Genomic DNA, 21,342 nt, shown 5'->3' with positions numbered 1-21,342 from the left:
TGAACCTAGAGGAATGCATCAAGTCGGGTACGGGAATGACTCCTAACTTCACGACTTTAATTTTCCCTTTGATTAGAAGGAAGAACTAGCGTGCTAAGGCTATTTTGTAGCCACACTCGCTCGTTTCCCTTATCTAAAGGGGACTCTCAAGCAAATGTACCCTATAACTAGCATGAAGATGTAAAAACTAGAATGAAGGGGAAAGGATTGGAGGATCATGCCAAATGCTAGAAAACTAAGAAAAATGCATGAAATGTAGTGAAACATGCAAATATGTACTAACGAGAGGGGACGGCCTATTGGGTCTAGCGTTGGACTAGCCCTTTCTATGAATTCCTACTAGCGATGGACTAGTGGAAAACGGGACGATGAGCCACAACTAGCGTTGAACCAGTGTGGGGACGTGCATTCATCCATCATATTCATCTACGACTATAGAAAGCAAGTAGACATGCTAATCACCTATAAACACGTAACACATAACACTTAGCATGCTCGACTAGATGCAAGAATCTAATAAAGCAAATTAACACGTAGCAACAAAAACACGCAATCAAGCTAATGAACCTATTACATTGGCTAACTAAAACAAAAGGGGAAGGGGAAAAATGGACAAAATTGCCCGCCAGGCCCTATCTATTACAAGCCAAAAGGTGTACACATACCCCATAAGAATAACTTAATAAAAATAAAAGTAAATGAAATAAATGAAAAGAATTAAGGAAAGGCAACGAAAGCAAAGTAGACATGCAATTCTCACGTAGCACATTGGATCACATAGAGGAGAGACAAAAGGATAAAAGAAGTTATACCTCCCTTGGAATGGTGTCCAAATGAAAGAAAAATGGCTTCAAAACAATAAAAAGGTCAAGGTACCACTTTAATTGAGAAAAACTAAAAGAAATGCCCAAATACAAAGCTCATTTGATCGTAAAGCCCCTAAAGTCATGACTTAAGTGCAATTGACAAAGCATGGTAGGCAATGAAGTTGTAAAATCAAAACTACCAAGGACCAAATTGAGGAGATTATTCAATTGATTGCGTCATAGTAAAATGAAGGGAGACTTGGGGGCCAAAGTGTAATTTTAGAAAGTCATTTCATGCATGCAACGAGAACTTGAAGCCTTCCTTACATTCTGCAATTTCTAGTTCACCATTGCAGCTATCAGATTACACTCTCAAACACACAACTACCATTTCAATCAAATCCGGCTTGAAACAACAAGATTTGCTGCATATCCCTCCCACTTTTCAACATAAAATCTTTCGGATTTAAACACAAGAGAAATCAAAAGAGAAGAGCATGCAATACTAGACACTTGCTGCACTTCTGATGTTTTAGGGACTTTTGCAATTTCTCAAAACAACAGCTAGCAACAAGGATCTAAGCTTCAGGTTATCATTCAACACCATAAACTTGTCATCAAAATATCATACAAGGAGAAGGAAAATCTGGAATGGGAATGGCTCGCAAATTCCAAGTTCATTCACAGGTTTCTGGGTTTGTTTTATCGAAGTCACAGATCATGCCAAACGCAAGCAGCAAAATCCAACAAAGCAGCAAACTTTCAACCCAAAGCAACAAGACATACATTCTACCGTTAAGATCCCACCCCATACTTTGCATTGCCAAGGATTTCCCAACCCAGACCACGCACAAAGAAACCAAAAGACAGTCATGAACTCCTACAGACTTCTGAGTTTCTGCAATTCATTGCCCAGGAGCATTTCCAATCAGTTTTTATAAACATGCGAGACCTTATAATCATTTTTACTTTGTAATCGCACATCCAACAACATAAAGAAGAAAACGAAACAACAGGAAACCAGAAAACAGATGACTAAACGAAAAGAGTAAACATCAATAAGAAATGAAAGCTTCGGTTCCACAGATTCCTTCTTGTATATGTATGGGAATGAACAAGGGGGCTGGAGAGTTACCTTTTTCTGCCTTAAAGATTTGAAATGGTGGTGGAAATCCCTAGGTAGGATGAGCGAACCTCAACAAGAATCGAAAAATCCCAGCTCTCTTGCATCTCACCACGAGTTACATGCTCGACTTGATCCTTGCTAGGAGGGCTAAACGTCCCCACTTTCATTTGCTGTTAAGGCTGCGTTCTTAGAGAGGATTTCTGCTGGGGCTGCCTGGAAAACATAGTAGACTTGATGCGCTGGAAAGGAGTTGCTGTTGGCCAAGATCCATGAACTTCCTAGGCTGTTGAGGCAAAATGTGTGGAGCCTTTGCTCCTGCTGCTGCTGGTCAAGTCCCAGCTGAGACATCGGCATCCAGATGGGGAAGAAACAGGTTACACTACCGCACTGCTCGGGCTTCCCTCTCACGACCTTCTTCAAAGCTTTTCTCCCTTTTTCACAGCCGAAGCTCCTCTCTCGACTTCTCCCTTTTTATTCCTTTCTTTTCCGTAAAAAACCTCTCAGCCGTTGTCACCCAAAAACTTTCCCTCAGAATTTTTCTCAGTTCCAGCCACTCCTCTCTCTGCTTTCCTTCTCCGCCGTCAACTTGGATTCCCCTGCCCTAGCTCTCTCTCGCTCTCTCTTATCTCTCGGCCTCCTGTCTTTTCTAGCCGTCCACCTTTCTCCTTGGTTTTTCTTTTTCTGATTCCTCTCTATCCCTTATGCAGCTGCCCCTTACTCTCTTGCATCTCTTTCTTTTTATACCGGGCCTCTACCCTAAACCCTCAACCATTTCTTCTATATTTGCAGCCAAAGGGCTCACCGAGCCCTCCTTTGCAAGCTGCGAAAAAACGCAGCTTGCATGTCGCGTATCTCTTTTTTTTAAAAAAAATTAATTAAAACAAAAATGATAATAAAAATAAATAACAAAAATAATTTAATTAACATTGGATAAAAATAAATAAACTAGAAGCAACAAAGTGCAATTTCCATCTTCCTTTTTTTTCATTTTCCATTTTTCATCGTTTTTCTTCTCTTTTTTCTCTTTTTTCAAAGTAACTTAACAAAAATAAATAAAATGCTAAAAGATTGAATTTAAAAGAAATAAACATATTTTGTGAACAATTTTCTTCTTCTTTTCCAAATTTTATGTTAGAAACTTAAAAATAAAAACTAAAAAAAACTAAAAGACTAAAAAGTGAATAAAACTTAACACGACAAATAAAAATTAAGAAATAAATAGTAAATTATGCTAAAAAAATTTGGTGTCTACAATTTACCCCTCTTTGTTTGAGTTTTGAAAAAACTTGAGACAAAGAAATAGACACCAAATATTTACCTGTGTTATTCGGCTGCATTAAACTTGAACGACTGACGCTCTAGAAATGAGGATTGACCCCTTTTGACAAAAAATTTTTGAAATGGGACTGACCCAAATAAGAAATTTAAAAATCGGGACTGACCCGAAACTGAAAATTTAAAATCATGGGACTGACTCGGATAAAACTTAAAATCATGGGACTGTCCCGAATAAAATTTAAAATCATGAGACTGATCCGAACAAAATTGAAAATCATGGGACTGGTCCGAACAAAATTTAAAATCATGGGACTGACCCGAACAAGTTTTAAATCAGACCCGAATAAGCTTTAAATCATGGGACTGACTCGAATAAACTTTAAATCATGGGACTGACCCGAATAAGCTTTAAAATCATGGGGCTGACCCGAATAAAATTTAAAATCATGGGACTGACCCGAATAAACATAAAATCATGGGACTGACCCGAATAAAATTCAAAATCATGGGACTGACCCGAATAAAACTTAAACTCATGGGACAGACCCGAATAAAACTTAAAATCATGGGACTGACCCGAATAAAATTCAAAATCATGGGACTGACCCGAATAAAAATAAAATCATGGGACTGGACCGAATAAAACTTAGAATCATGGGACTGACCCGAATAAAACTTTAACTCATGGGACTGACTCGAATAAAACTTAAACTCATGGGACTGACCCGAATAAGCTTTAAATCATGGGTCTGGCCCGAATAAACTTTAAATCATGGGACTGACCCGAATAAAATTTAAAATCATGGGACTGACCCGAACAAAACTTAAAATCATGGGACTGACCCGAACAAGCTTTTAATCATGGGACTGACCCGAATAAACTTTAAATCATGGGACTGGCCCGAACAAAGTTTAAAATCATGAAGTGCTCACTAGTGGGACTAACCCATGTTTAGTGGCAAAAAAGATAAAATGCTCACTAGTGGGACTGACCCACGACTAGTGGCAGAATAGAAGGAAATGCTCACTGGCGGGACTAACCCACGCTCCAGTGGCTGTGAAAATGAAATGCTTACTGGCGGGACTAACCCACGCTCCAGTAGCGAATTGGTCAGTGGGATTAAACCCGATCCTACCTTGGTTGCACAAAATTCAAGCCCAAAGGAATGTTTGTGGGGTTGACAGCACAAAATTCAGGCCCAACGTGATGATGTTGGCGGCACGAAATCCAAGCCCAACGTGAATTTTGGATTTTTTGTGGAGTTGGCAGCACGAAATCCAGGCCCAACGTGATTTTTGTGGAGTTGGCGGCACAAAATCTAGGCCCAACGTGGTGATGTTGGCGGCACGAAGTCCAGGCCCAACGTGAATTTTGGAATGTTGGCGGCACGAAATCCAGGCCCAACGTGATTTTTGTGGAGTTGGCGGCACAAAATCCAGACCCAACGTGATTTTTGTGATGTTGGCGGCACCAAATCCAGGCCCAACGTGATTTTTGTGAAGTTGGCGGCACGAAATCCAGGCCCAACATAACGTTGATGAGGTTGGCGGCACGAAGTCCAGGCCCAACGGAATTTTTGTGAACAAGAAATTGAATTTGATTTGTCAAGAAGTAAGAAATTAAACTTGATTTTTGATTTTTGACCTTTCTGATTTTTCTAACTTTTTGATGATTTTTTCTTTTTCTTTTTTTTTCTTCTTTTTTTTTCTTTTCTTCTTCGGATTTTTTCCGAGAGAATCTTTTCCAAAATAATTTGCCCCAGTGTCAGGTCCATTTTTCCTCCTTCTTCTTGCTTCTCTTTGCAGTATCGGCCTTCCGCCTTTGTCGCGCCCCATTTTTTGAATAAATAAATAAATGGTTTGAAAAATGGATTTTGTGATTTGGAAAATGAATCGTGATTTAAAAGAAAAATGGGTCTAGATGGGGGTTTGAAAATGCGACGATTTGACCCAAAATTATAGTTTAAAAAGGATTTTTTAAAAAAATGGGAGTCGCCACTTGGTAATGAGTTAAGGTGTACCAAGTCACCTAAAAATGAATTTTTTAGGAAAAAATTATAAGAAACCCCTTTTAAACGACTCCTAGTCCACGTAAACCAATGAAAAAGGTTCGGGAGTCACATTTGACGAAGGGAAAGGCAAGGATAAAAATCCAAGGCACCCCTTCGACCTAGCCAAGGCTAGTTGCATGATTTAATCAAAGATTTTCTTGTTTTAACCAAAGAATTTATTACATTTGGATGCACTACGTGAATGCAAACCCTAGACCTAGGGGTATTGGGGGAAATTTCCCTTCAAAGGTTAAGTGGTGCCAATCACATTAATTGTGAAGCCTAATAACGATCCTTTGAAGAAGTCACGAATAATGCAAGTGGGATGCAAATGAAGGGAATGCATGTATGCAATGTGAAGGCATGAGTTTGAAAAAGTAACAAAAAACAAAGATGCATAAGTGAAAATGTGCACGTGAGTGGGCAAGATATGGTATGTGCAATGGTAATATGAAGTGCATGTGTGCAAGTGATGATAAAAAGTGTTAGTGTGCAAGTGAGGAAACATAAATGTGCATGTGTGCAAAATGGGAGGAAAAATGAAAGTGTGATGAGGGTATAAAATGGTAGAGTGGATTAAAAAATGCATGAGCCTAGGGAATTCATGCATATTGGGTACGGGGAGACCTAAATCGTGACTCAATTTGCCCTTTTATAGAGGGAATACAAGCGTGCTAAGGCTTAGAAAAGCCACACTCGTCTATATCCCATATTTAAGGGGACTCTCAAGCAAATGAACCCTATAACTAGCATGAAATGCAAAAATCCTAAAATGGAGGGAAAAGGGGTTTGGGGGGCATGCAAAATGATAAAACTAAAAAGAATGCATGACATGTAATGAACATGCAAACATGTACTAACGAGGGGAAATCCCTAAGGGTCTAGCGTTGGACTAGCCCATTCTATGAATTCCGACTAGCGTTGGACTAGTGGAAACATACATTCATCCATCACATTCATTCAGGCTATAGAAAGCGAGTAGACATGCCAAACACTCATAAACACATAGCACATAGCACTTAGCATGCTCGACTAGATGCAAGGTCCTAACAAAGCAAATTAACACGTAGCAACTAAGCATGCAAGACACATAAGACAATTAAACCCCTAACTATTACATTTGCTAGCTAGGCACACGTCTTCGATAGGTCTTCATTGAATGCTCCTCCAAGCCCTATCTATTACATTCACTAACTAAAACAAAAGGGGGAAGGGGAAAATGGACCAAATTGCTCGCCAAAGCCCTATCTATTACAAGCCAAGAGGTGTACACATACCCCAAAAGAATAACTTAATGAAAACAAAAAGTAAATGACATAAGTAAAAGGAATTAAAGAAAAGCTAGGAAAGCAAAGTAGACATGCAATTCACTTAGCACATTGGACCACATAGGAGAGATAAACAAAGATAAAAGAAATTATACCTTCCCCTAATGGCAAGCAAATGAAGGAAAATGGCTTCAAAACAATAAAGGGGTCAAGGCATCAATTTAAAAGTAAAGTATGAGCAAAAACATCAAAACCCTCCTAATGGCAACTTGAATGAGCTCAAAAAATGCTTAAAGACCACGAAAACGGAATCGCCCGTTCCATTTCCAAATATAGCATCTACTAAAGACTCAAAACAAGCATTACTCAAACATTCAAGTCCAAATAAATCGTTTAACCACTTCAAAGATTCCAAAAATAAAGAAAGAGCCAAACAATGATTGAAGTTGCAATGATTTTAGGACTTAATTACAAGATACTAAAACATGCTTGGGCTATTGTGGCACAAAGAGTAACTTAGAGGGATCAAATTGATTAAATGTTCCAATTACTTGGGCCCTAGTGGCATAAGGGTAGACTTGGGGGTCAAAGTGCAATTTCTGGAAAACATTTTCATGCAAATGCATGCAATCTCACGAAGAAACACATCTCTGCAATGTTTCTGCTATTCTTTCACCAACCGAAACCCAAATCTCAAACATACCATTTGCTATTCAGGAGCAGCAATTTAAATACAAATTCACAACTTTTAAACTAGATAACCAATTACATTGTTGTCATCATCCAAACATGCAAATACTTAGGAAAGATCTCATGCAAAAATCTGGAAAAGAAGAAAAGAAAGAGAAAAAAAAACAAGCATGAAACTGCTGCAAGCTTCTCGGCTTCACCTTCCAAGACCAAATTCAGATTCAAACCTATACCTTAACCAAAGTTTCCTTGATCTAACATCTGAACTTTGAACTAAACAAACAAGACATGGACAATCAATGAAGCAAAGACATAGGGAGGAGTTCAAAAATAGAAAAAGCTGATGCAAAATTTCTGGAACCAAAACTCAAACACAGTTTTTTTCTTTGAAGGAACGGACACTGCTGCAATTTTTCTATAAATTTCAGCTTTTCTCGCAATCACATTCGTGCCATTTCCTTATTCAGTTTAAGAGTGTTCAGGCAAACAAACCAAAAAGAAATGAGATGGAATCGTTATCTAAACAAAACCACAACTGAAAGGCCGAAAGGGCAGGACAAAACTCAAGAACAAAACCTTAAAAATTTCTGTTCGGTAATCTGAAATTATTTTTCCAGTAGACATTTGGACATAACTTAGATACCCCTCAAACCCAAATGCCCAGATTCAAAACCAAATTTCCACTTCTGTTATCCAACACAAAATTCAGCATGAAACTGAAATGCAAAACTCAGCTAGCCATTAAAAAAGAAGAAAATGCAGGCATAAAAAGAACGGCAGCTTTTCCTTTGCTGCATTTTCTAGCCATGCTACCCTTTCATACAAATGCCATGTTTTATCTGAACCCAACTAACCTCTCTGCTAAATAACAAAACCCAGATCTTAAACCATAAAAATAACAAAAACATTCAACGTCCAAATCATGACTGAATCAGTAAAAAAAATGCGATCTTTCCTCAAAACTTTCCTTCGGCTCACAGGTTTTAACATGAAATTTAGCATCTGATAACAAGAGTTTAAGTGATGGCTTCAAACAAAATCCAAGCATTTACATGCTTAACGCCCAAATAAACAACCAAAGACATCATCTTTGAAGCTATAAACATAAGAATGAAACGAACAGCAACCCATAGACGATGGAATACATGTTTTACCAACTTCTATCAATTAAAACTGACCAAAGCTCTTCTCATAGAAACCAGAAATGATATCTGAGTACTTAACACAAAACTTGGCTTAAAAGAATCCTTACCGTAAGAAGAAAAACTTGGCTGTCGACGAAACTGATGCTTGAAACTGCACCTCTTTAATGCCGTTCCTCTGTCTTTCTTTGCTTCTCAACCCGTATCCCTCTCAGTTCTTGCTTCCCTTTCCTATCTAGCTCTCCCTGTTTCTTTTCTGAATCCAACCCTTTATTCTTCTTCCCCAGAACCTACGCCGCCTCTCTTTTTCTGGTTCCTTCTCTTTGCTTTTGCCGTATCTCCCTCTTTCTCTCCCGTTTCCCTTTCGTAGTCCTCCTCTCTCTCTTTCTAGCTTTCTCACGGTCTTCCTCTGCTTAGCACTCCCCCTCTTGTTGTTGTTTTCTATCCTCTCCTCTCTCTCCTCTTTTACGGCTGTCCCTTCTCTTGCTTTTTTATATCATCAACCCCCCTCCTAAACCCTTGAAACATTGCCACCATATTTGCAGCTTAAGGAGCCGCACAAGTCCTCCTTTGCAAACTGCAAAAAATTGCAGCTTGCATGCCACGGCTCAATTTTTTTTTTTAACTAATTTATTAATTAAACAAAAATGATAATAATAATAATAACAATAATAATAACAAAACCCACTTAATTAAGATTGGATAAAATAAACAAACTAGAAACAACAAAATGCAATTTTTTCATTTTCCATTTTCATCGTTTTTCCCTTTTTCTTTTTTAAATAATTTACCAAAAATGATAATAAAATTAAGTAAAAACCAACAATTTGATTAACATCAGATAAAAATAAATAAATAAACTAGAAATAATAAACAGCAAAATTGCAATTTTTATCATTTTTCTCTTTTTTTTCCTTTTTTTTTCATTTTCAATTTTCATTTTTTTCATTTTTTCCAAGAAAACATTGAATTTAAATCAAAACAATTAAAACATATATTTTTTTTGAATGCTTTTCTTTTCATTTCGAGAAATTCTATGCTAAAAACTTAAAAAATAATAAAACTATAAACTAAAAACTAAAAATCGAATAAAACTAACACGACAAATAAAAAACTAAAAATAAATAGTAAATGAAATTACACCAAAAATTTGGTGTCTACAGCCTTATTGGATGCTCTTCGTCGATTTCAGCCGTAAATACCTGCACAGAGGGCTTACCAAAGTATGACATGCACTTAAATTTCATGAAAAGAGCAGCGTGATTGATTCGAAAAATGTATTATTTGATTTTTGGACAAAAATCTCAAATGTATTACAAAAAATTTGCCCCAGTATGAGCTTATTTCATGAAATCTTACAAACAAAAATTTGCCATAGTGTGGGCTCCCTTGATTGTAAAATTTGTTCAGATGATTCCCCATTTATTTGAACAAAGAGAAACTACACTTCTAAAATTTAGAAAATAGTCATATATACAATGTGAAGAAACTTAAACGTCGAATTTGAACTCATGTGGAAATTTCATGATGAATCCCTCAAAACAATACCAAATTCAAGAAGATTTCTTCCTTACTTTTAGCATTGGTGCTTAGGGTAACGGGTCACCACTTCTGGTTGGCTCATCTTTCAAGACCAATCAAGTGGGCGCTATTTCTGATTTGGAAATGGTTAAAGAAAAATGGGAGGTCAAGATTTGTCTCATTTTGTGCTCATTCGATATCACGTCTTCGTGAAAGCAAAATAGTTTGTCACCCTTATTTCTTAAGAAAATTTAGTCAACATATAAGTTTTAACCTTGCAACAAATGGGTAGAAACGATAGCTAAATATGTGAAAACTGGTTATACCCTTATGATCATGAGCGATTGATGGATTTCTTACGAGCATAATCCTCACTTTGAATTGTCATGAAGGAATAAGTCAACGATGGACTTTATTAGCTTGTAATGTGGCTTGAAACGATAGTTGAAGGATAAATCTTTCAAGGACATTGCACCGAAGATCGCATTTTTCCAAAATTGCCCCTATTTTGAACTCAAAGATCTTAGACTTGGTTTGCATTTTTCTCAGCATTCACCAGGGACTTCAGAGTCGAGTTTTTTTTTTCTTTTTTTTTTTCGACCTGGTGGGTTTTCACATAGTGAGTAGTATCAACCCCATACCCAAGCAATTCAGAAATACAGCTAAAATTTTCCGGCATCAGAAATTTTTTTGACATGGCTATTGCAAAGAACAAAAGTCAAGACTTTCAACTTTTGTAATGGGGTCTGGTGGGGTGTTTAGAAAAGTTAAGGCTTGAAGGCAGATTTCAAGAGTGGTTTAAGTAATCTAAGATCGCATTGTTGTGCCAACCCTATTTTAGGGTTAAATCAAGACTTGCCCCAGAGTTTATGCTCAATTGAGGCTTTTTCTCTTTCATTTTCTTTTTTTCTTTTGATTTTTCGGCCTTCTGCCATTCTTTGAAATTTTCAAAATTTGCCCCAGTTTATTTGTGAACTAAGGTTCTCTTTTTTTCTTTTGTCTTTTGATTTTGTAGCTTTTCATTTTTTCACTTCTTGAAATTTTCCTTTTCAACTCAAACTTGCCCCAGTGTGGGGTTTGCGATTCTCAGGGGTTGCCAAATGAAGTGATTTATTCTGAAGGCTCAAAAGAGATAATTAAGGATAGAATGTTTGATCGGAAAAGAAAAGGGCCTGACTTTTATTCTGTTCCTTACAATAACTCTGAAAGGAAACTTTCATTAATGAGAAATTTCTTGCATGTATCTGAATTAATTGACTGAGGAAGACTCTTGCTCATTCATATCTATGAAACATAAGTGATCCACCGGACAGAACTTGTCCTTTTTCCTCTTTTCTTTTCTTTTCAAAATTGAAACCCAGGTAGAATCAAATTTCTCCAATTTGTGATTCCCTCTTTTCTTTTCTTTTTCCTTTTTCAAAATTCTCCAATCTCCTTCCCCAATGTGGGGTGCGATCATATGTGCACTCGAAAAGAACCTACCAATTTTTTGGCTCAAATAAGGATGCAAGGGATAAATGGTGTTTATGTCGTAGAAACGATGGCCAAAGTATCATTCTTACGCCTCATGACAACCAAGTAAACGAATTGCTCATTGAGAATCCATTCCCTTTTGAAAATCTTCCCAATGTAGGGTAGTGATCATTAAAGCTCTTATTTGAAACGAAATTATTCTTTTAAAGGCTCAAATGGGAGAGCAAATGATAAAATGTGTATAGGTAGAGAAAAGAATGCTCGAAGTATCATTCCAAATTTTCAAAACAAATAAAAATAATGCACATTTTTGCTTTCACTTAGATGTGATTTGAATATAATTAGACACAGCGGACATTTTCAAGCCAAGGTTGCCCCAATTTGCAATTTATCAATCAATGTGACTGATTTTATTTTGGGGTTAAGTGAAGTGGGCAAAAATATAAATTGTACAGTGAAAGAGAAAAGGTATCTCATGAGACCTTTTGAGCGACCTCTTTCAATCTTGAGCACTCTTATTGTGTAGCTCAAATCACCAATTGAGTGTACGTAAGGACTTTAGAAAGCATACACTCGTGAAATTTCAGTCTGGAGGTTGAAAAATCTCAATTCGGTCTTATTTCTTAAAATTCATCATGAAATCTCCAATGAGCAAAAATAGACAATGAAATGTACATGAATATACATACAAAACAATAATTGTCTGAATAAAAGCTTCATTAATGCCAATGTTTGAAAATTTTAAAAGCAATACATATGAGAAAACTTCTACAAAATTCCTTTGTACATGTATACACATTTTCTCTCTTTGAGCAATGAAATCCCTTAGATGTTTTGCACGAACGCTTTCAGATAAATTTTCCCATTCACTTTGTAGGGCCTGCCTATGAATCAAGTAATACTTGTAATTTTTAAACTTTATCAGATCAAAATTGTTATCAGATATAGAAAAATATTTTCACCTTATTGAAATATTTTTATGAATGCAGGGGGGAAGGAAAAAATAAAAAAGAAAAATATCCAGAGTCAGTAAGTAAGAATAAAAAATCGGTATACATGTCCTATGGGGGAACCTTTTTTGTGCCAAAGATAGGCCTAGCATGAAAATGCAATCCTCTAAAGTAGGCACTATACCATACCTGATGGATCCGATCAATTTATTGAGTGAAAAATAATTTGAAAAAAACTGGTCCAATTGGAGTGAAAAAGTGACATCTGACAAAGTCCGAATGGATTGCTTGTTTTGATTGACACACAAAATGACGTGAGAAAGAGCCTACTCTTGATAGGATTGCAATGTTTAGACTAGGTCATTCAGTGAACCACTGACCGAAACCCTAAGAGAGGAAAATCAGGTCAAATGGATATGATGAAATTGATGATTTATTCAAAATCGACCGAATTGCATTAAAAATAGGTAGACTTGGTCAACTGAATTGAATGAAATTGATGATTTATTCAAAATTGATAAGATTGCCCTAAGAATGGGTAAACTAATCAAATGAATTGAATGAAATTAGTGATCTATTCAAAATCGACTAGATTGCTCTAAAAGGGGTAAACTAGTCAAATGAATTCAAAATCGACTAGATTGCCCTAAAAATGAACAAATTGATAAAATGGACTGGATGAAATTGATGAATAAAATGGTCCAATGGATTGAATGGAATTGACGGCTTATTGGTAGTTTAAAAAATTTATTACGATGCATTAGTCTATGAGCCTTCTAATATCAAATTTTGGCCTCAATTTATTTATCATCTCAATAGTGAGGAATTATTTGTGAATTTGTTCCAATTAATGTCCTTTACTCCAGGGATTTTTACCAATTTTGATAAAGTGGCCAAAAAATGATTATTAGACACTCATATTCCAAAGATCGCTCTATGAAAATAATCGGATCCTATCTTACCTTGTGCACTACCCCTTTGAATGGTACAAAAAATATAAACGTGCAAGTCTCCTTGGATTAAATATCCGAGACACGAAGTGGCTTATTCCTAACACAGGATCCCCTAAATAGCATTCCCTTTCTAGGATTTATGCATGATGTCATTTTATCAAAACGAAATAAATATGCAGTACACAAAACGTGGCCTAAAGAGACCCCCTTTTGTTTGCCGGGGTGAGTCTAAAATGATATGACATTATTAATTTATGAATGAAATATACCACAACTTCTTAAACGTGCAATATCCTATCTACATGGGTAGGCTTCTAAAAGAAGGTCATGCCAGACCTCTTATTTGCTAGGGGTTTGTGAATGCAATGGGGACACAAAATAAAAAAAAATTAGTTCAGGCTAATAAATACACATAACATATTGTAGCAACGAGATAAAGCAATCAATACAAAGCAATAAAAGGGAAAAAGGGATTGGATCCCTCCCCTCGTGAATAGTGTCCCTAGCTCAGGATAAGGTGGACTCTACCCTAGGCAAACTATTATGGATGCATGAGGTATTGGCTCACTAATGCATCTAGACTCGATAGTTTTTAGGTCCCCGAGCCTTCAGACTTGGAAACCAAGGGTCATCAATCCCAAGGTTCTTTGTCGGTGGCTCGAGTGATTCCCCAGACATTGCTACGCACACTTCGTGTTACGGCTACATGTCTGAGTGAATCTATCGAAAATCCTCAACTTTCGACTAAAAGCTAAAGGCTATTGACCTAAAGCTTAAAGCGGAAGATTGAGTGACCCCTCGGATCGTGCTACGCACACGTCGTGTCACGATCACACGTCCAAGTGGGTCGCCTAAAATCCTAATCCTAATAAGGTGGAGTGGCGTGACAAGCCGCTAAAAAGAAAAAAAATGAGGGGTACAAATTAAAGCGTATGCACGTATGCTTGTGCTCGTTTGGAGGGGAGGGATCAAGAACAAACGCGAGGCTCTAGGGTATATCCCCCACCCAAATGCAATGCAAAGCGCGAGATAAAACAAGTACAACATACATCCAATCAACCAATCATACATACGCAAGTGAGGGAATAGCTTGATACGCGCGTGAGGCAAAAGGCCCTAAAATGGAAAATGCAACCCTAATATCCAAATGCTATACAAAAAAAGGGTAGACAAAGGAAAAGAATAGCTAAATCGAATGCTTGGACCCACTTAGGAAGTCCCCAGTGGAGTCGCCAAGTTGTCGCGCCCCACTTTTTGAAGGGTGTGTGAGTGTAGTGTGTGGTAGTGTGTGAGATATGTATGTGAACGTGTGAAAGTGAAAATAAAGGCCGTGGGATTGTGAATTGCGACGGTTTGGCCAAACAAAGTTCAAAAAGGGTTTTTGAATAGAAAAACGGAGTCGCCACTTGGTATAGAGTTAGGGTGTACCAAATCACCCAAAATTGATTTTTGTTTTTGAAAGAAAAAAGTAAACAAACCCTTTTAAAGAACTTTTAGGTCTACGTAACCAAACAAAGGGATCGGGGGTCACATTTGATAAGGGAGAAGGCAAAGGCAAAGCCTAAGGCACTCCCTTACCCTAGCCAAAACTAGTTGCGTGACTTAGCCCCACTTTTCCTAATTATTCTACCCAAGGTATGTATCACATGTTGGATATGACTAATGAATGCGAAAAGGAAAGAAAAATGCAATCCTAAATCTAAAATGTTTCTTATGAGGTTTTTTGGTCCCATCTACATGAATTGTGGTGGCCAATAAGGAAAACTCTCATAGAAGTTGTGATTAATGCAAATGAAGACTCAAATTTGAGTGCGAGTGTGAAAATGTAAGAACGTGCATGTGTGCAAATGTAAGAAAATAATGGTGTATGTGTGCAAGTGGATGAAAATATGGTAGTAGATATATATAAGTGCAATTTGTGAGGTGGAAAACACGTGACAAGAAGAAAAATGTGTGAACATGGCATTTGGGTTGAAAAACATATAAGTAGTTAGAAAATGTGGATAAAAGATGAGTAAGTGCATGAACCTAGAGGAATGCATCAAGTCGGGTACGGGAATGACTCCTAACTTCATGATTTTAATTTTCCCTTTGATTAGAAGGAAGAACTAGCGTGCTAAGGCTATTTTGTAGCCACACTCGCTCGTTTCCCTTATCTAAAGGGGACTCTCAAGCAAATGTACCCTATAACTAGCATGAAGATGTAAAAACTAGAATGAAGGGGAAAGGATTGGAGGATCATGCCAAATGCTAGAAAACTAAGAAAAATGCATGAAATGTAGTGAAACATGCAAATATGTACTAACGAGAGGGGACGGCCTATTGGGTCTAGCGTTGGACTATCCCTTTCTATGAATTCCTACTAGCGTTGGACTAGTGGAAAACGGGACGATGAGCCACAACTAGCGTTGGACCAGTGTGGTGACGTGCATTCATCCATCATATTCATCTACGACTATAGAAAGCAAGTAGACATGCTAATCACTTATAAACACGTAGCACATAACACTTAGCATGCTCGACTAGATGCAAGAGTCTAATAAAGCAAATTAACACGTAGCAACAAAAACACGCAATCAAGCTAATGAACCTATTACATTGGCTAACTAAAACAAAAGGGGAAGGGGAAAAATGGACAAAATTGCCCGCCAGGCCCTATCTATTACAAGTCAAGAGGTGTACACATACCCCATAAGAATAACTTAATAAAAACAAAAGTAAATGAAATAAATGAAAGGAATTAAGGAAAGGCAAGGAAAGCAAAGTAGACATGCAATTCTCACGTAGCACATTGGATCACATAGAGGAGAGACAAAAAGATAAAAGAAGTTATACCTCCCTTGGAATGGTGTCCAAATGAAAGAAAAATGGCTTCAAAACAATAAAAAGGTCAAAGTACCACTTTAATTGAGAAAAACTAAAAGAAATGCGCAAATACAAAGCTCACTTGATCGTAAAGCCCCTAAAGTCATGACTTAAGTGTAATTGACAAAGCATGGTAGTTAATTGAAACAAACAAGCAATGAAGTTGTAAAATCAAAACTACCAAGGACCAAATTGAGGAGATTATTCAATTGATTGGGTCATAGTAAAATGAAGGGAGACTTGGGGGCCAAAGTGTAATTTTAGAAAGTCATTTCATGCATGCATCGAGAACTTGAAGCCTTCCTTACATTCTGCAATTTCTAGTTCACCATTGCAGCTATCAGATTACACTCTCAAACACACAACTACCATTTCAATCAAATCCGGCTTGAAACAACAAGATTTGCTGCATATCCCTCCCACTTTTCAACATAAAATCTTTCGGATTTAAACACAAGAGAAATCAAAAGAGAAGAGCATGCAATACTGGACACTTGCTGCACTTCTGATGTTTTAGGGACTTTTGCAATTTCTCACGACAACAGCTAGCAACAAGGATCTAAGCTTCAGGTTATCATTCAACACCATAAACTTGTCATCAAAATATCATACAAGGAGAAGGAAAATCTAGAATGGGAATGGCTCGCAAATTCCAAGTTCATTCACAGGTTTCTGGGTTTGTTTTATCGAAGTCACAGATCATGCCAAACGCAAGCAGCAAAATCCAACAAAGCAGCAAACTTTCAACCCAAAGCAACAAGACATACATTCTACCGTTAAGATCCCACCCCATACTTTGCATTGCCAAGGATTTCCCAACCCAGACCACGCACAAAGAAACCAAAAGACAGTCATGAACTCCTACAGACTTCTGAGTTTCTGCAATTCATTGCCCAGGAGCATTTCCAATCAGTTTTTATAAACATGCGAGACCTTATAATCATTTTTACTTTGTAATCGCACATCCAACAACATAAAGAAGAAAACGAAACAACAGGAAATCAGAAAACAGATGACTAAACGAAAAGAGTAAACATCAATAAGAAATGAAAGCTTCGGTTCCACAGATTCCTTCTTGTATATGTATGGGAATGAACAAGGGGGCTGGAGAGTTACCTTTTTCTGCCTTAAAGATTCGAAATGGTGGTGGAAATCCCTAGGTAGGATGAGCGAACCTCAACAAGAATCGAAAAATCCCAGCTCTCTTGCATCTCACCACGAGTTACATGCTCGACTTGATCCTTGCTAGGAGGGCTAAACGTCCCCACTTTCATTTGCTGTTAAGGCTGCGTTCTTAGAGAGGATTTCTGCTGGGGCTGCCTTGAAAACATAGTAGACTTGATGCGCTGGAAAGGAGTTGCTGTTGGCCAAGATCCATGAACTTCCTAGGCTGTTGAGGCAAAATGTGTGGAGCCTTTGCTCCTGCTGCTGCTGGTCAAGTCCCAGCTGAGACATCGGCATCCAGATGGGGAAGAAACAGGTTACACTACCGCACTGCTCGGGCTTCCCTCTCACGACCTTCTTCAAAGCTCTTCTCCCTTTTTCACAGCCGAAGCTCCTCTCTCGGCTTCTCCCTTTTTATTCCTTTCTTTTCCGTAAAAAACCTCTCAGCCGTTGTCACCCAAAAACTTTCCCTCAGAATTTTTCTCAGTTCCAGCCACTCCTCTCTCTGCTTTCCTTCTCCGCCGTCAACTTGGATTCCCCTGCCCTAGCTCTCTCTCGCTCTCTCTTATCTCTCGGCCTCCTGTCTTTTCTAGCCGTCCACCTTTCTCCTTGGTTTTTCTTTTTCTGATTCCTCTCTATCCCTTATGCAGCCGCCCCTTACTCTCTTGCATCTCTTTCTTTTTATACCGGGCCTCTACCCTAAACCCTCAACCATTTCTTCTATATTTGCAGCCAAAGGGCTCACCGAGCCCTCCTTTGCAAGCTGCGAAAAAACGCTTCGCAGCTTGCATGTCGCGTATCCCTTTTTTTTTTAAATTAATTAAAACAAAATTGATAATAAAAATGAATAACAAAAATAATTTAATTAACATTGGATAAAACTAAATAAACTAGAAGCAACAAAGTGCAATTTCCATTTTCCTTTTTTTTTTCATTTTCCATTTTTCATCGTTTTTCTTCTCTTTTTTCTCTTTTTTCAAAGTAACTTAACAAAAATAAATAAAATGCTAAAAGATTGAATTTAAAAGAAATAAACATATTTTGTGAACAATTTTCTTCTTTTTTTCCAAATTTTATGTTAGAAACTTAAAAATAAAAACTAAAAAAAACTAAAAGACTAAAAAGTGAATAAAACTTAACACGACAAATAAAAACTAAGAAATAAATAGTAAATTATGCTAAAAAAAATTTGGTGTCTACACCACCTGGCCGTTGGCCTGAGGATGGCCGACCGACGTAAAGTGCTGACTGATCCCGAGGTTGGCGCACCAGCTCTTGAAGGGGTTATCCGCGAATTGGCGCCCGTTGTCTGATATTAAGACATGCTGAATCCCGAAGCGGCAGACTATGTTTTTCCAGAAGAACTTCTGAATTGCCCTCCCAGAGATAGAGACCAGGGGTTTTGCCTCCATCCATTTCGTGAAGTAGTCTATGGCCACCACGAGGTGTTCATATCCTCCCGGGGCTCGGGGGAAGGGATCCAGAAGGTCTATCCCCCATTGAGCGAAGGGCCAGGGATTGTGGATGGGAATCATTTCCTAGCTGGCTGGTGGCGCAGCGGGGCGTGCACCTGGCAAGTTCGGCATTTCTGTACTAGCTCTGCGGCATCGTAGAAGACGGAGGGTCAATAGTAACCCAAGAGAAGGCACTTTTTGGCCAACACCCGGGACCCCACATGGGCCGCACATATTCCTTCATGGATTTCGCGAAGGACGTAATTACCTTCCTCGGGAGTCACGCACTTTAGCCAGGGAGATAAGTAGGACCTCCTGTAGAGGGTTCCCCCCGCGTAGGCGTATTTGGCAGCTCTGAGCTGGATCCGGCGAGTCTCGATTTTGTTCTCAAGGAGGGCACCCGAGTTGAGGAAGTTTATGAGGGAGGTCATCCAGGTGGCCGAGCTGTCAATAGCCAGGATCTGGACCTGGTCGATACTTTTCTGCTTTACTACATCTACCAAAACTTCTTTGTTCAAGTGCGCGAACGAGGAGGATGCCAGTTTTGACAGGGCGTCTGCACGCTTATTTTGCGATCTCGGCACCTGCTCGATCTCAAATGCATCAAATAGGGCTGTTGCCTCCTGCACCTTGGCCAGATACTTCTTCATGACCTCCTTCTTGGCCTCGTATTCCCCGCGAACTTGGAGGACGACGAGTTGAGAGTCGCTCCGGACTTTGATCGCGGTTATACCCATCTGGTGGGTTATCCGCAACCCCGTTAGTAGGGCCTCATACTCAGCCTCATTGTTAGATGCGGGGAAGTCAAACCGGAGAGCATAGGTCAGTTTTTCCCCGGTTGGCGAGATGAGCAGCAGACCTGCTCCACTCCCTTCCTTGCTGGAGGCCCCGTCTACGAACAGCACAGCACCCATGGCTCCTTTAGCCGTGCATCCCCGTGTAGATGTCTTAGCTCGGATATGGTCAAGCTGACCCCCTCAGCAAGGAAGTCTGCCAAGGCCTGGGCCTTAATGGCTGTGCGAGCCTGATAGCCGACGTCATGCTCGGCCAGTTCGACGGCCCATTTGGTCATCCTGCTTGAGACTTCAGGTTTGGTGAGTATCTGCCGAAGGGGCTGATCGGTCATGACGACGATGCTGTGGGCCTGGAAGTAAGGTCGGAATTTTCGGGCAGCATGCACCAAAGCCAGGACCAGTTTTTCAGCCGGCGTGTACCGTGTCTCCTACTCTTGTAGGGCACGGCTGACATAATATATCGGCCTCTGAGCCTCCCTGTTCTCCCGCACCAAAACCGCGCTAACAGCCTCGTTGCAAGCAGACAGGTATAGGAACAGGGTCTCTCCCTGCTCTGGGGCAGTCAGAGTGGGCAGCTCAGCCAGGTAGGCCTTCAGGTCGGAAAAGGCTCTCTGGCACTGTTCAGTCCATTGAAAGTCCTTGGGCGCTTTTAGGACACGGAAGAAGGGCAGCCTCCGAACCGCGGAGCGCGAGAGAAATCTGTTCAGGGCGGCCATCCTTCCTGTGAGCCGCTGGACCTCCTTTACGCTCCTCGGGGGGGCCATGTCCATGATAGCATGGAGGTTATCCGGGTTGGCCGGATCCCATCCCGAGATACCAAGAACCCTAGGAACCTTCCCGACCTAACTCTGAAGGTACACTTTTTCGGATTCAGTCGCATCCGGCTCTCCCGCAGGATGCCAAGGATCTCCCTCAGGTCGGGGACGAGCTGCCGATCAGTCCGGCTCTTGATGATCATGTCATCTACGTAGACTTCCATGCTTCTGCCGATCTGGTTCTGAAACAGTTTGTTGACCAGGCGCTGGTAAGTGGCTCCAGCGTTCTTCAGGCCAAACGGCATGGTCCGGTAGCAATAGGTTCCCTCCTCGGTGATAAAAGAGGTCTTCTCACGGTCCTTTTCAGCCATCTCTATTTGGTGGTATCCTTTAAAGGCATCCAGAAAGCACAAGACATCAAATCCCATAGTAGAATCTACTAACCTGTCGATTCTCGGTAGAGGAAAGCAGTCCTTTGGACAAGTTTTGTTGAGATCTGTGAAATCCACGCACATCCTCCAGGTCTGATCCTCCTTCTTTACCAGCACCGGGTTGGCTAACCAGGTCGGGTAGTAGACCTCTATGATGATCTGGAACTCCAATAGTTTCCCGACCTCTTTCCTGATCACCTCATTCCTTTTTGGGGCGAAACTCCTCTTTTTCTGCTTTACTAGCTTGAAGCGGGGATCCATGTTTAGGTGGTGGACTGCCAAGTCGGTCGGGATCCCGGGCATGTCATCAACTGACCAGGCGAAGACCCGGGAGTATTCCCTCAATACGGCCTTCAAACCCTCCTTCTCCTTGGGGGGCAGCAGCACGCCGATACGGATCACCTGGTTTAGCCGGTCTTCCCTCAAGGGGAACTCTTTGATCTCGTCCTGGGTGCTCAACTGCAGAGCTTCCTCCCCTGGAATGTAGGGTTCCAGGCAGGTCGTCTGGGTGACCACCCTCTTCCGTCCATGAAGCATGGCCAGATAGCAAGCTCGGACTACCTCTGGATCACCGCGTACCTCGGCTATCCCTCCTGGAGTGGGGAATTTGACGCTGAGGTG

At 39.7% G+C, this 21,342-nt stretch overlaps 1 protein-coding gene across 1 annotated transcript; it reads right to left on the bottom strand.

Moving 5' to 3' along the window:
* Positions 1 to 18,911: 18,911 nt before the first annotated feature.
* Positions 18,912 to 19,655, bottom strand: LOC140035629 (uncharacterized). The gene has a single exon (XM_072076935.1). The coding sequence runs from the start codon at positions 19,653 to 19,655 to the stop codon at positions 18,912 to 18,914; it is 744 nt and encodes a 247-aa protein (XP_071933036.1).
* Between the last annotated feature and the right edge of the window lie 1,687 nt (positions 19,656 to 21,342).

This window comes from Coffea arabica, chromosome 2c, assembly GCF_036785885.1.
Source record: "Coffea arabica cultivar ET-39 chromosome 2c, Coffea Arabica ET-39 HiFi, whole genome shotgun sequence".
NCBI lineage: Eukaryota > Viridiplantae > Streptophyta > Magnoliopsida > Gentianales > Rubiaceae > Coffea > Coffea arabica.
The sequence above is the reverse complement of the archived record's forward strand: the minus strand, read 5'-3'. Positions and strand labels throughout refer to the sequence as shown.